This window comes from Lissotriton vulgaris, chromosome 3_1, assembly GCF_964263255.1.
Source record: "Lissotriton vulgaris chromosome 3_1, aLisVul1.2, whole genome shotgun sequence".
Lineage (NCBI taxonomy): Eukaryota > Metazoa > Chordata > Amphibia > Caudata > Salamandridae > Lissotriton > Lissotriton vulgaris.
In genome coordinates, this window is record NC_141689.1 from 2,109,997,909 (window position 1) to 2,110,010,628 (window position 12,720).

At 42.7% G+C, this 12,720-nt stretch overlaps 1 protein-coding gene across 1 annotated transcript in view; it reads left to right on the forward strand.

The window, feature by feature from the left end:
- The window catches only part of LOC147728887 (uncharacterized), a 386,974-nt gene that overhangs the window by 218,060 nt on the left and 156,194 nt on the right, over positions 1–12,720 (forward strand). The window contains exons 11-12 of the mRNA XM_086963878.1: positions 5,239–5,289; positions 8,156–8,200. Of these exons, the coding sequence (XP_086820004.1) occupies positions 5,239–5,289; positions 8,156–8,200 (96 nt within the window). The remainder of the gene's footprint in view (positions 1–5,238; positions 5,290–8,155; positions 8,201–12,720) is intronic.

Here is a 12,720-nt window from a genome sequence, read left to right on the forward strand (position 1 = left end):
TAGGAATTTTAGATCTGGAGTGATGTGTTTGTTTCTTTTTGTTCCTGGGATGAGCCTTGCAGCAGAGTTAAGAGAGGCCCTTAAAGGATCCAACTTAGATCTAGGAAGGCCACATGGGGTTGTACTTCCATAGTCCAGTTTGGGAACAACTAGGGCTTGAACTGCAGCCTTGAAGTCATCCAGAGGAAAAAAGGGTTTTAATTTCCTTAAGTTGTTTATTTGGTAGTTCGCTCCTTTGGTGGAGGTTCTAATGTGCTCCTGCATATTCAGGTTCTTCTCAAGTGTTATTCCCAGAGAATGAGTAGTTAGTTGCTTCATTCATAATTGAATCTCGGGGGAATGTATGGGTGGGACGATTAGGAGGAATTCTGTTTTGCAGGTCAGCCAGTGTTGTTTTTTTTATAGAGTTGTTTTAAGCGGCCTTATATCTTCAGGGGAGGAGATTTTCAAGTACAGTAGGGTGTCATCAGCATACATGTGATATAGTATGTTTGATAATTTCAGAATTTCAGCTAGAGGCTCCATGAATAAGTTGAAGAGAGTGGGTGATATAGAGGACCCCTGTGGGACCCCTAACATGACCAGTGAGGCATTGGACAGGGACTCGTTAACCTTGGTATTTAAAAGATTTGTTTTTGAGGGTGTGCCTTGGGAGACATGGGGACTCAGCTATCCGTGGAGGATGGAGGCTGATAAGCGGTATGACCTGAAGGTGCTCCAATGCTGCCGCAGATCATTTTCAATCATTTTCGTCTTTCCCAGGATGAAGGAGGCAAATTCCTTGCAGTTTGGCAGTGGATGGGATTCAATTATGGTCTATGGTTATTCAATTGTAGTTTGTCAAGTTTAAACAGTGTTTTTGGTCGATTTCTGGCTTGATTTAACTGGGTTCTAAAGAAATTTGTTTTCAAACTTCTGATGCATTTGTTCTAGATGGTCCTCATCGATCTTAAGCTTTTGAGCTGTTTGAGGGACCAAGAGAATCTCTAAGATTGTTCAGCTAGTCTCAGATCACGTCGTTCTGTGTTTAGGCTGCAATTGAACCATAGTTTAGAGAGTTTGGTGGACAAACATTTTAGTAGTAAGGGTGCAATTGATTGAAGAATGTTTATCATAGAATTATTGTAGTGATCTGTAAGGGGTTGAACATCTAACATGTTCACTGGAGGGGGCTGGTTGTTGTTGCTGAGTGATATCAGTCATTCAAGTTTATGTCCCGCTTGCTCCTTCTTTAGTTGAGCCTTTTTTGTACTCACAAAAGAAGGAAGGATTAAACCCAGATCCTTGTGACTGTCCTGTGCTCACTGCGCCACTGGAAACAATCTAGCCTGGCTGATACCCCAAAACCGGTCCCAGGATGCTTGTTTCCAGTCCAGGGAGGACCTTGCTTGGCAGTTCGGGATGGACTGGGTAAAGACTGATTTGCAAATGGCTGGGTCCAAACTGGGGTGGCGTGATGAGCAAAAGAATGATGGATTAAACCCAGATCCTTGTGACCGGGGGTGAATGTTTGCATTGTTCAGCATTCCGTCCATCAATTGTTTCTTTTGCATATGTCACCCTAAGTGTGAAGGGTATGCCCAGACTTGGGTCCCTTTCTCACTGCATCACTAGATACAAGCTAGCCTGGCTGATGTGGAGTGATGCCCCGAAACTGGTCCGAGGATGCTTTTTTCCGGTCCAGGGAGGACCTGGCTTGGCAGTTCGGGCTTGAATATTCTCATAAGGAACACGGTCAAGACTGATTTGCATATGGCTGGGTCCAAACTGGGGTGGCGTTGTGGGCAAAAGAATGATGGGTTAAACCCATATCCTTGTGACTGGGATGTATGTTTGCATTATTCAGCATTCCGTCCATCAATTTTTTCTTTTGCATTTGTCACCCTTAGTGGGAAGGGAATGCCCAGACGTGGGTCCCGTGCTCACTGCGCCACTGGATTCAAGCTAGCCTGGTTGATGAGGCGCGAAGCCCCGAAACCAGTCCCAGGATGCTTGCTTTCGGACCAGGCTTGGCAGTTGGGGCTGCAGGGTCAAAACTGGGGTGGCATGGTGAGCAAAAGAATGGTGGATTAAACCCAGATCCTTGTGACAGGGGTGAATGTTTGCATTGTTCAGCATTCCGTCCATCAATAGTTTTTTTTGCATTTGTCGCCCTCAGAGGAAAGTGTATGCCCAAGCATGGGTCTTGTGCTCACTGCGCCACTGAATTCAAGCTAGCCTGGCTCATGAGGGGTGATTCTCCAAAACCGGTCCCAGGATTCTTGTTTCCGGTCCAGGACGCACCTGGCTTGTCAGTTCGGGCTGGACTATTCCCATAAAAAAACAAGGTCAAGACTGATTTGCATATGGCTGGGTCCAACTTGGGGTGGCGTGGTGAGCAAAAGAATGATGGATTCCGTCCATCAATTGTTTCTTTTGCATTTGTCACCCTAAATGGGAAGGGTATGCCCAGACGTAGGTCCTGTGCTCACTACGCCACTGGATTCAAGCTAGTCTGGCTGATATGGGGTGATGCCCCGAAACCGGTCCCAGGATGCTTGTTTCCGATCCAAGGAGGACCTGGGTTGGCAGTATAGGCTGGAGTGTTCCCATAAGGAACAGGGTGAAGGCTGATTTGCATATGGCTGGGTCCAAAATTGAGGGGGCGTGGTGAGAAAAAGAATTATAGATTAAATCCAGATTCTTGTGAATAAGGTGAATGTTTGCATTGTTCAGCATTCCGTCCATCAATTGTTTCTTTTGCATTTGTTTGTACTCACAGCTTCAGTGATGTGGAAGGTGATGCAGTGGTGAATTGTCCAGTCGCAGAGGATGATAGATTTAAGTTGGATGCTGTCCCCCTTCACAATGATTAGGTCCATGGGTGCACCCTTGTTCTTTATAGGGCTGTCACAGATTTGGGTCAGATGGAGGTCTGCTAGAAAGGTTTTAAGGCTGTTCACTGCAGGGTCATTCTGGTCATTCCAGTGTAGGTTGAAGTCTCCAAGGAAGATCTGGGTGTCTTTATGTACAGCATTGGTTGAGATGCTTTCCATGATTTGTTCAATGAATGGGAGGGGAGGTTGTCTCCCTGTGGATGGTAGATTGCATGAAGTTTGCAAAGTGGTTTGTTGTTACTTGCAATATCAATGCATAGGTATTCGCAAGAGGATAGAGCAACGATTTATGCTTGTTTCAATCCAATTTGAGGCTGCAGCAGTATGGAACAATATGCTCATTACATTATACACCTGAAAGAATAGCGAAATGGTAATCTAGTAACCCTGCTAGCGACCGGACAAAGTGCCCAAAATGTGATCTACAAGCAGCCGATCTAAAACATATGTTTTTTTATGCCCTGAGCTAGCAGAATTCTGGTAGAGGGTGCTCAGATATCATCCCAGAAACTTGGGAGACCAATATCGTTCTCAACAGTAGGTTTGATGATGAGTGGGCAGAATATGAGCTCCAGCCAGAAAGATCTAATTACTATTTTATTAGTATGTGCTAGGCTGACAATTGCTCGGGTCTGGATCTCACCGGGCTCTCCGTCAGCTATGGAATGGTGGGGACTGGTCAAAGAGACGTATGACATGGAATTTGCACTGGCTAGAATGAGGGGGACCCGCTCACTATGTAAAATCAAGAAAATTTGGGGATCGTTCTAAAATTTAACGAGTATTACTGTATAATCAAGATGGTCTTCTGTTTCAAATTTTATTTTCTTACATAATTATTTTTTTCTCCGCTAATCAATAAATTTTTCGGAAATGCACTATGCTCTGCTATTATCGTTACTACTTATTGCGATTGTTCAATTTTGTTTTGTCATTTCCTCATGTTGATAAATAAAAAAATAAAATTAAAAAAAAGAATTAAGAGGTCGAGCTCATGCGTAAGAATGAGGTCGATGGTATATGGTGGGTTTCTAACAGACGAACTGCAGTTGAGTAGCAAGCATTTCAGGTTGGGATTGGTGTCAGCTGAGGGAGTCTGTGTGATGTAATACGCTTAAGATTGGCTCTATTTAGGACTCTGGTGTTGTGCCTAGGTTCTCTGTGTGGATTCTCAAAAATAGTTTGGATTTGGCCCAGAGTGTCCACACCAATGGAGTTTGTAGAGTTTTAGGTAAGTAGGAGAGCACGAATGTCACTATCAGATAGTCAATCGTTCAGTCTAACAGGTCAGGAGGGGCATTATGGGAGTGTACGGTTCCCCTTCTCAGGCAAGTAAAGGGGGAGATGTGTGAAGGAAAAATAGTGTGGAAGTTAGAGGATTGGGTGTGGTTAAGACTAATGTTCATCAGAGCCCTGGTGGACCACTGATTTATCCCCAGCTGTGTGGTGATAGTTATGAGGCTTTGTAGTTCTGCTTTAAATTGGTAACATTAATTTGTCATCACAGCAGACATTATATCCTGTTAACATTTGTCCCTCTGCTTTGCAAAGGAAAGAGAACTGACTCCCTCTTATTCCTGCTGCATCCTACTCCCTTGATCTAGACTTACATAATTATTCCCTAGGATAGACTAATAATTACTTAGAAACAGGTCCTTCTTTAGCTACAATATCTAAGTTGGCTTTGAAAACTCTTGGTCGATCTTACAGCCCAGATGAAACCATAGAAAGAGTATTAATTTATTCTACTCTGGGAACTGATGTGTTTCTCAGGAACTAGCTGAGAAACAGTCCTTTAAACTACTATCATGGAATGTAGGGGTATTATGTTCCAGGCTACTTGAATGAGAATGAGTTCAACTACATTTTTCATTGGTGCACAAGGATTGATTACCTGGATTAAGATATCACTAAATTGTACCATAAAACTATTGCAGATTGACTCCTCCAACATATAGGCCTAAACTTTTCCGGACATCGAAGCCTGAGGGTTAACCTTTATAATCGCCCACTCTCTTGCAATAAGTAGTGCCCAACTATTGCTCTTCTTGACTTACACCTTTCTGATTTAAGATCTAGACTACACCTGTTGATTGGTGGATATTTTAACGTCACCTTTGAGCTGCTTGAGAGTATACATCTTGTAATGGAAGAGGAAGATCAAGTTAGGGGTATTCATTTACTTGATTCCCGTGTTAGCAGGTGAGGGATCTCACAGAACCAAATTGGAGTCACAATAGGAAATCCTTTTTTGAGAGTCTATTTTCTGTTTGTATAGTCAGGACAGGTTTTACACATCCACCCCTTTTATGTGTTCTTCTTCTGTTCTCTCTGCTGACACCATTTTGTTTCTTCTTGGCAGAGCGCTCTCTACAGGAACCCAATTTCTCAGACAAGAACACACAGACCACTGGTAAGTAGGTATTCTCCTTTCTTTCTCCCCAATGTCTAGCCCTTCTCTTTTCTTCCCCTGCTTTTGTCTTCTTTCTTTCTCTTGTCTTTCTTTCTAGTATGTTTCTTTTTCTCTTCTCTTTTACTCTGCTATCTCTGAGTTCATTTCTGTCGGATATCTTTTCTTTCTATTGTTTCTTGTGCTCTTCTCTCAACGTATTTGTGAAACATTTGGCTGTTGGTTGACTGCAGTGTGAACCCTGGTCAAGCAGCAACCAGAATAGCTGTCAAGGTAAGACAGAAGTAACCCTTAAATTAACCTGCGCTCAGCCCCTGGTAGTTTGGCACAGAGGAGTCACGCTTAACTTAGAGGCAATGTGTAAATTATTTGTGCAACACATAAAACAGTAATAATGTAAAAACTAAATCCACACAAAATTGGTCCCACACCGAGTTAGAAATATAGAACTTTCCTTAATAAATAAAACAATAAATAAAACAAGATCAAAATGACAAAACTCCAATCAGTAGATCCAGAGATATGCACTTTTAAGGATTTTAATGTAAATAATGCATAAAAAGGACAAAGTGCCAATTGTGATTATCTGGTCACTCTGGACTGGGACAAAGTCACAAGTTCAGGCTAACAGCAATAGAGCAAGGGCCGGCTTAAGGAACCCAGTGAGGTCCACTAAACACAGTATCCGCATGGTCGGCACAGCATTGCTATTTGAGAATTCGCATTTTCTGACGTTGGTTCTGAGGAGTTCTGCAGTGAGGCTTTGCAGGGCTTGGCGTCATTTTCCGTTGGTTCCAGGGAGCGGTGTGGTGAGGCTTAGCATTACTTAGCATTAATTCCAATGAGGGCCACAGATGGGCCTGGCAGAAGTACCTACAGACCAACCTCCAAGGGCCCAGGACTGGGGTGGCACCACTTGGGAGGGCAGACCCGACAAATGACAGAGTCCAGGTACTGGGTTCAAGGTTGTTGGAAGCCTATTATGTCTCTGAGGCTTCTGACCCGGAGGCCAGCCAGCTAGCCCTTGGAGTCACTCAGGGTTCTTTCTCCAAGAGATGCAGGTCCAATCCTTCTCACCTAGGTAAGAGGGAAGCAGGCACCAGGTCAGCACAGAAGGGTAGTATCACTTTCAGAGTGGCAGTCCAGCGGGGTGGCAGTCTTGAGAGCAGTACAGCAGTCCTTCTTACTGGAAGAGTATCCACAGGTCTAGAAGTGTACTGAAGAGTTGGTGCCTGAAGTCCAGTATTAATACATAGTTATGCCTTAGAAGTGGGGAGAAGCTTTTAGTGCCATGCCTTTGAATTGCACTGGCTCCAGACTAACTACGTGGAGAGGGGTTTACAGCCCTTTGTGTGTAGACCGGGCACAGCCTATTCAAATGTAAGTGGGACTTGGCCCAGCTCCTTCCTCCCATCCTGCCAGCGATAGCCCATCTTATCACACCTAAGATCCCCATTGTGTGTGTCTCTGTAGGAGGAATACACAAAGCCCAACTGCTAACTACACTCACGCAAGTAACCAGAGACAGACTGCAGGCACCCAATGGCTATGGCAAGAAAATGGCAATATCCGAATTGCATTTTAAAATCCGTGTTCATCAAAAGTTAGGATTTTAAATTGTGATTCCAGGGACACCAAACACAAATTGGTTTGTATCTCTTTTCATTTGGAAATTACAGATAGCTCCAATGTTATCCTATGATAGAGATAGGCCTTGAAATAAGGAAATATAAATCTTAAAGCATATAACTACCAGGACATGTTAACCTTAAAAGTACATGTTCAACTTTTTAATACACTGCACCCTGTCCTTGGTCTCTTCAGGGCCTAACTTAGGGTTGGCTTATATGTAATAAAAAGGAAGGCTTTGGCCTCGCAAAAGGTCTATTTTGCAAAGACGAAATGGCAGTTTAAAACTGCACACACCCATGCTGCAATGGAAGTCCTGAGACATGTTTTCAGTGCTCCTGAAGTGGTTGACACAATCAGTGCTGCATGCCCATTACTACATTTAATTTAAATGCCCAGGGCCCCTCTAATGCACTTTACTCGGTACATATTAGGAATTTAATTGTGCCAATTGGGTATAAGCCAAAGGTACCATGTTTTAAGCAGGGACCATAAGCACTCTAGCACTGGTTAACAAAAATGAAGTTATTAAAAATAGGTGGTCTGGAGGCAAAAAGTGAGGGGGACCCACAACAAGGATTCCAGGTCTAACACTGCTTCTCTGGCATGTCTCGTTTTTAATTAACCAAAAGCTTTACAATTCCACCCGGTTACCTCAGTTAACTCGTTTAGCTCACTTAGTGAAATGAGGAAAAAAAACACTTAACCTTTCAAAACTCAAATATTGAAAGAAGGGAAAAAAGCGAACTTGCCAAACTACCCTCTAAAATCTCCCCCTCCCTCCACCCTTCTCCACTAACCTGGTCAAGCCATGCTCCCTGTTGAGTGTGGATAGGGCCAGGCACCTCTTTGGGCCCTCTGACTCTTGGGAGGCACTGTGGCTGCAGCGGTAGCCACCCCATGTCTTCTTCCACTTTCCATTGTTCCATGGTTACAAGTTCTGGGGGCTGATCCCTGATCTACTCAACTCCAGCATCTCTCTCAGTTCCCTGGTTCCTTCACTGATTTGCTAGTAACAACTGGGGACAACTAGTTCTCCTCCTTCCACCTATGAACTTCCTTTTCTCTTTTCCTCATCTCCTTGTACGCCCTCCTCCTCGTGTTATCCTTCTTCTATTTCCTCTTCTTTGCATGACTTTCGTCTTGCTCCCCTCTGTCCTTATTCCTGTAGGAAAAGTGTGAGTGTTATTTATGTTTAGTGTTGGTTTTACCATTGTTTCTTCTCTCTATTTCTGTCTAGGGAGGATCGGAAAGGACTCTGCGCGGGTCGTTGACACAGTAATTGGTAAGTACAGAGTCTCATCTGGTTCAGATTCAGGCACCTCCTTGCACCCCTTTTACCCCTGTCACCGTTAGTGCAGTTGACCTTGCCAAACTGCCTCTTTCCCACAGTTTTGAGGGCCAGTAAGGGTCGATCAATATCTGACCAAGCAAGATCATACATCTTTAAATGAGGAATGTGTAAAAGGAGAACATTTTACCTTCTTTTAGATATAGCTGTTTGGGATAGGATGCTTGAACTTTGTAGTAACTCCAGAAACTGATAGCAATCATTGGCCACTAAAGCTTACTCTAGCTCCCGGCGGATTCACACATCAACCTGAGCAAAGTAGCTTAAACCAAATAGAGACTCTCACCAGTAATAACTATAGATCAATTAAATGGCCAAAAGTGTTAGCTAACCATGAAATTTAAACAGAAATGTATAATCTTTTCTATCTGGCACTTGCCCCACATGTGGATCTCCCGAAGTGCGATATTCCTGTAGCTATTGTTCATTAACAACTATTTGATCAGTTAAAGAATCTTTTCCAATAGCCTATTTGAGGTCTACCATTTATTTTTGCCTGCTAGCAGGAAGAGCAATCGATGGTATAACATAGACTGCCACTAAGCTAAATCTTCCCTTATTCTTGAAATTACATCCTGCATTCCACCTAAGATCAGGAAATCTAGATCTGATTCTAACAAAGCTAAAAGGGAATGGGATTGGGCTGTCTGGATGGACTTCTTTGAGACCTCAAGGCCTAAAGATGTGACATCCTTCTAACATATACTTGCACATGGTAGCAGACAGGGTAGCTATCCCCTTGATAAATTGATACAACCTACAGTATAAGTCTCTTATTTTGAGAGTCTCTGTTCCTCTGTACCTGCATTGGATGTCTTCCTGGCGGCAGATTCCAATGCGACTGTGGACCTTATGCCTCTACTCCTGATGCATTCTATTCATCATCATATAATCTTTATTACGATCACTTAAGATCATAAAAGGCATTGTCAAATATTAGATCAATCCACCCATTTAGGGGAACAGTATAATAAAACAAAGTATATTAAAAACAATAGACAATCTTCTATTAAAGATATTGAATTTCATGGGTATATAGAGACTTAAAACTTAATGCCAATAAAAATCAATTCAACTAACTATTTAAAGTCTGGAGAAATACAATTGCTGATGAACACAGTTATATCATAATAATTAAATAACATGTATATACAAATTCGTACTACAGCGCATCTTAAATCACTATGTTTATGTGGAGAAAAAGAAGAAAAATCCTGATGCCTGGGACAACACACCATTAATGCATTAAGCTGTTAGCAGCGAGATATTGACCTAACCTTTCCTTTATAAACCTGTACAGCCATCAATGTGACTAGCCCTTTTCAATTTTTACATTTTTTTCCACATATTAGCCATATCCAGCTTAGGAATTTAGCAACAGCTGTTACACATGGTACTTCTGTGCTGGTTAATAAAATTCTCATAGCTATACCGCTACTCCTAACACCCATGTTTCTGCATAATGGCTGTAGCCATTTTCTCTGAGGTGCCTGGTATGCGGGGCAAACAAATAAAATGTGTGGATACGTCTCCTCACACTCTAGACACAGTTTGCACTTGCTGTCATTTCCTGTTTGTATTTGCAAGTAAATGCATTTACCGGTAGTGACCCTGCCCGAAATTGAAAATATAGGCGCCTATCCCTGGGCTTGGTGATAATATCCCAGAAATGCTCATATTGGCGGTAGGGTTTAAACTCTAAACATTTACCAGTCAGGGAAATGGGCTCGGTGGTAAGTAAACTATTCCTTTCCACCATGGACCAATATAGATCTTTCAGTTCTTTTTTTGACGGAAATTGTTGTCCTTCTGGGTCATCCCATAAGTGTCGAACTCCCATGCCAATCAACGTTATTTTCATGTTTTGCAACCACTTAATCTTACAGGAAGTATCAGCTGCCCATACGTCCTTTAAAGCGGCAGCATACTTATCTAGCTCTGGGGTGGACCATAATCTGCACCAATAAGCGATAGGATGAAATTTGGCAACCTCCACCATTCTACTATACCCTAAGTCGTAGAAGACCGGCTGCAGAGGGGTACTAGATGGTAAACCAAATACATTTCGTACAAATTTATTCTGCGCCTCAGCAAATGGCCTCAGATCATCGAATCCCCAGAGCTCTCCTCGGTAGGTTACAGAAGGAACAACCTTTGTATAATAAATCTTAAGTAGTGGGTAGATAGGTTGGGTCAGGGACAACTTGTGTTCCTTCAGTAATGCACCAGCTAGGTGACCATGCTTTAGAGCCACTCTGGGGCCTCCAGCTAAGTTTGCTCCCTATTGTAATCCCCAGGTAATTAAAAGCATCTGTTTGGTCTAAGTGTTCTCCATTTAGCGACACCCTTCCTTTAATGGCCTTGTGCTTATGGAGGACCATATACTTGGTTTTGCTAGCATTTATCTCCAGCCACGTTCCTTGCAATTCCCTCAAACCTGTTCAGGGCTCGCTGCGGACCGCTCTGTGTTTTTGAAATAATAAGAGTATCGTCTGCAAACATAAGTATAGGGGTTCTTACGCTTGCCAGGGTTGGTGCATCAGTCGTGCATGTGGAAAAATATGCTACAACTCCATTAATTAACAGTGAAAATAATGTTGGCGAAAAAACTCATCCATGCCGCACCCCTTTAGATACTGGAAATCGATTGGTCACATTGCCCTGTGAATTCCAGTGTACTTGTGCAAAGTTATCTGTGTACAACTGTATCACAACTGTTAATAGTTCTACAGGCATGCCTAAATCCCTGCAAACTCCCCACAGTTTATTTTGGCACACCAAATCAAAAGCGGATTTTAAATCCACAAAAGCGGCGTATATAGTGCAGGAAGGACTATACGCCAATATATTAAGACAAACCTGAAGACTTGATCTACCGTGCTAACATTGGTGCGAAACCCTACCTGGAATGGGGACAATATATCCTTTTCAACAATTCAATCTAATATTCTGTTAAGTACCATTCTTGCTACAATTTTTTGGATGGCATCTATAAGACTGATTGGGCGATAATTCCCCGGACAAGAACTATAGCCTTTTATATATATTGGTAAAATCTCTGCCCCCTTCCAGGAAGTGGGAGTTGGTGTACCATTAGATATTGCATTTCCTATAATAAGTTAATACTCTAACCAAAGTGCCCTATCATTTTGAAACAGATCGGCTGGCACACCATCTGGGCCAGGAGCTCGTAACCTCACCCAGCGCTATTTCTGGATCTCCCCTTGCGAATTGTAATACACTGGCACAGGTCAGTTCAATGCTGCCTTCCTCACTCTCACCATCTGCCCCCAGGGCGAATTGTGATGCATAGTACTGACCCACAACTCTGGTGCTACATGGTTGTGGGGCTCAGGTGCTTGACCCCCTCTACCCCTTTTGATCTGGTGCCAAAATGCCTGTTGGTTCCTGCCTTTGCTCGCCTCATAAAGATCCTCCCATCTCTTCTCGTCCCAGTCCTTTTTTGCTTGTTGCATTACGAATATATATTGCTTCCGGGTGATCTTAACAAGACTACAATAATTTTAACGGCAACTGACAGTTCTTTGTAGGCTGCCCTACAATTCATATTATACCAGCTTGCATCTCTTCGCTTCTGTTTTTTCCTGTCGCTAACTGGTTTTGAGAAAAAGGTTCTAATATTACAAAACAATTAATTGTGCAAATCCGTAATTCTTTCATTTAACTCAGCCTTTGTTTTAATAGCTCGTAGCTCTCCCAGAGATTTGGAGACTGCAACCCTTATACGCGTGAGAGCTTGTTCATTTCTCACTATCTTATCCCATTTTAGCTTTCTCATGTTACTGCATAACTGGACCTCTCTGGTGGAGCATAACTGAACTGGGATTTGTGATTGGCCTATACCCATAGTTTCCATCTTTAATAAAAGGGGATTGTGTCCGCTTTTAGCTCTCTCCAGAATCTCCATATCATGAATGAGCTATCAATATTCTATGTTAATAAGTATATAGGCGATTCAGCTTGAGCTTACCCCATTATTAAATGTGTTGGCTCCCTGTTTGTCAGAGGGTGTGTGGCCATTCACAGCTCTGAGCCCCCTCTCCATATACAATGCTTTCATTTGGAGAGCTGCCTCAGACCATCGTTCTATCGGGGGCAGTTCTAAGGTGGGGACGTTCCACAGCATATCTTCCTCCTCAGTCAGTTTAAAGTCTGCACTATCAAGGGGTTCAAAAAGTATAATATATAAGTGTTAAAATCTTCTGCAATAATTAAATTTGAAGCACTAGTCAACCCCCCCACAAAATTCTCCAAGATGTCAACTGTATTAGACTGCTTAACACCACTAAGACCTAGTGCATAGACATTAACAACAATTATACATTTATTGGGGTTAGCCTTCAGACAGATGGCCATAATATCTGGGCTATCAATTGTGATTGTACTTATACTAAAGGGCAAGTTCTGCATGACCCATATTGTCAAACCCCCTG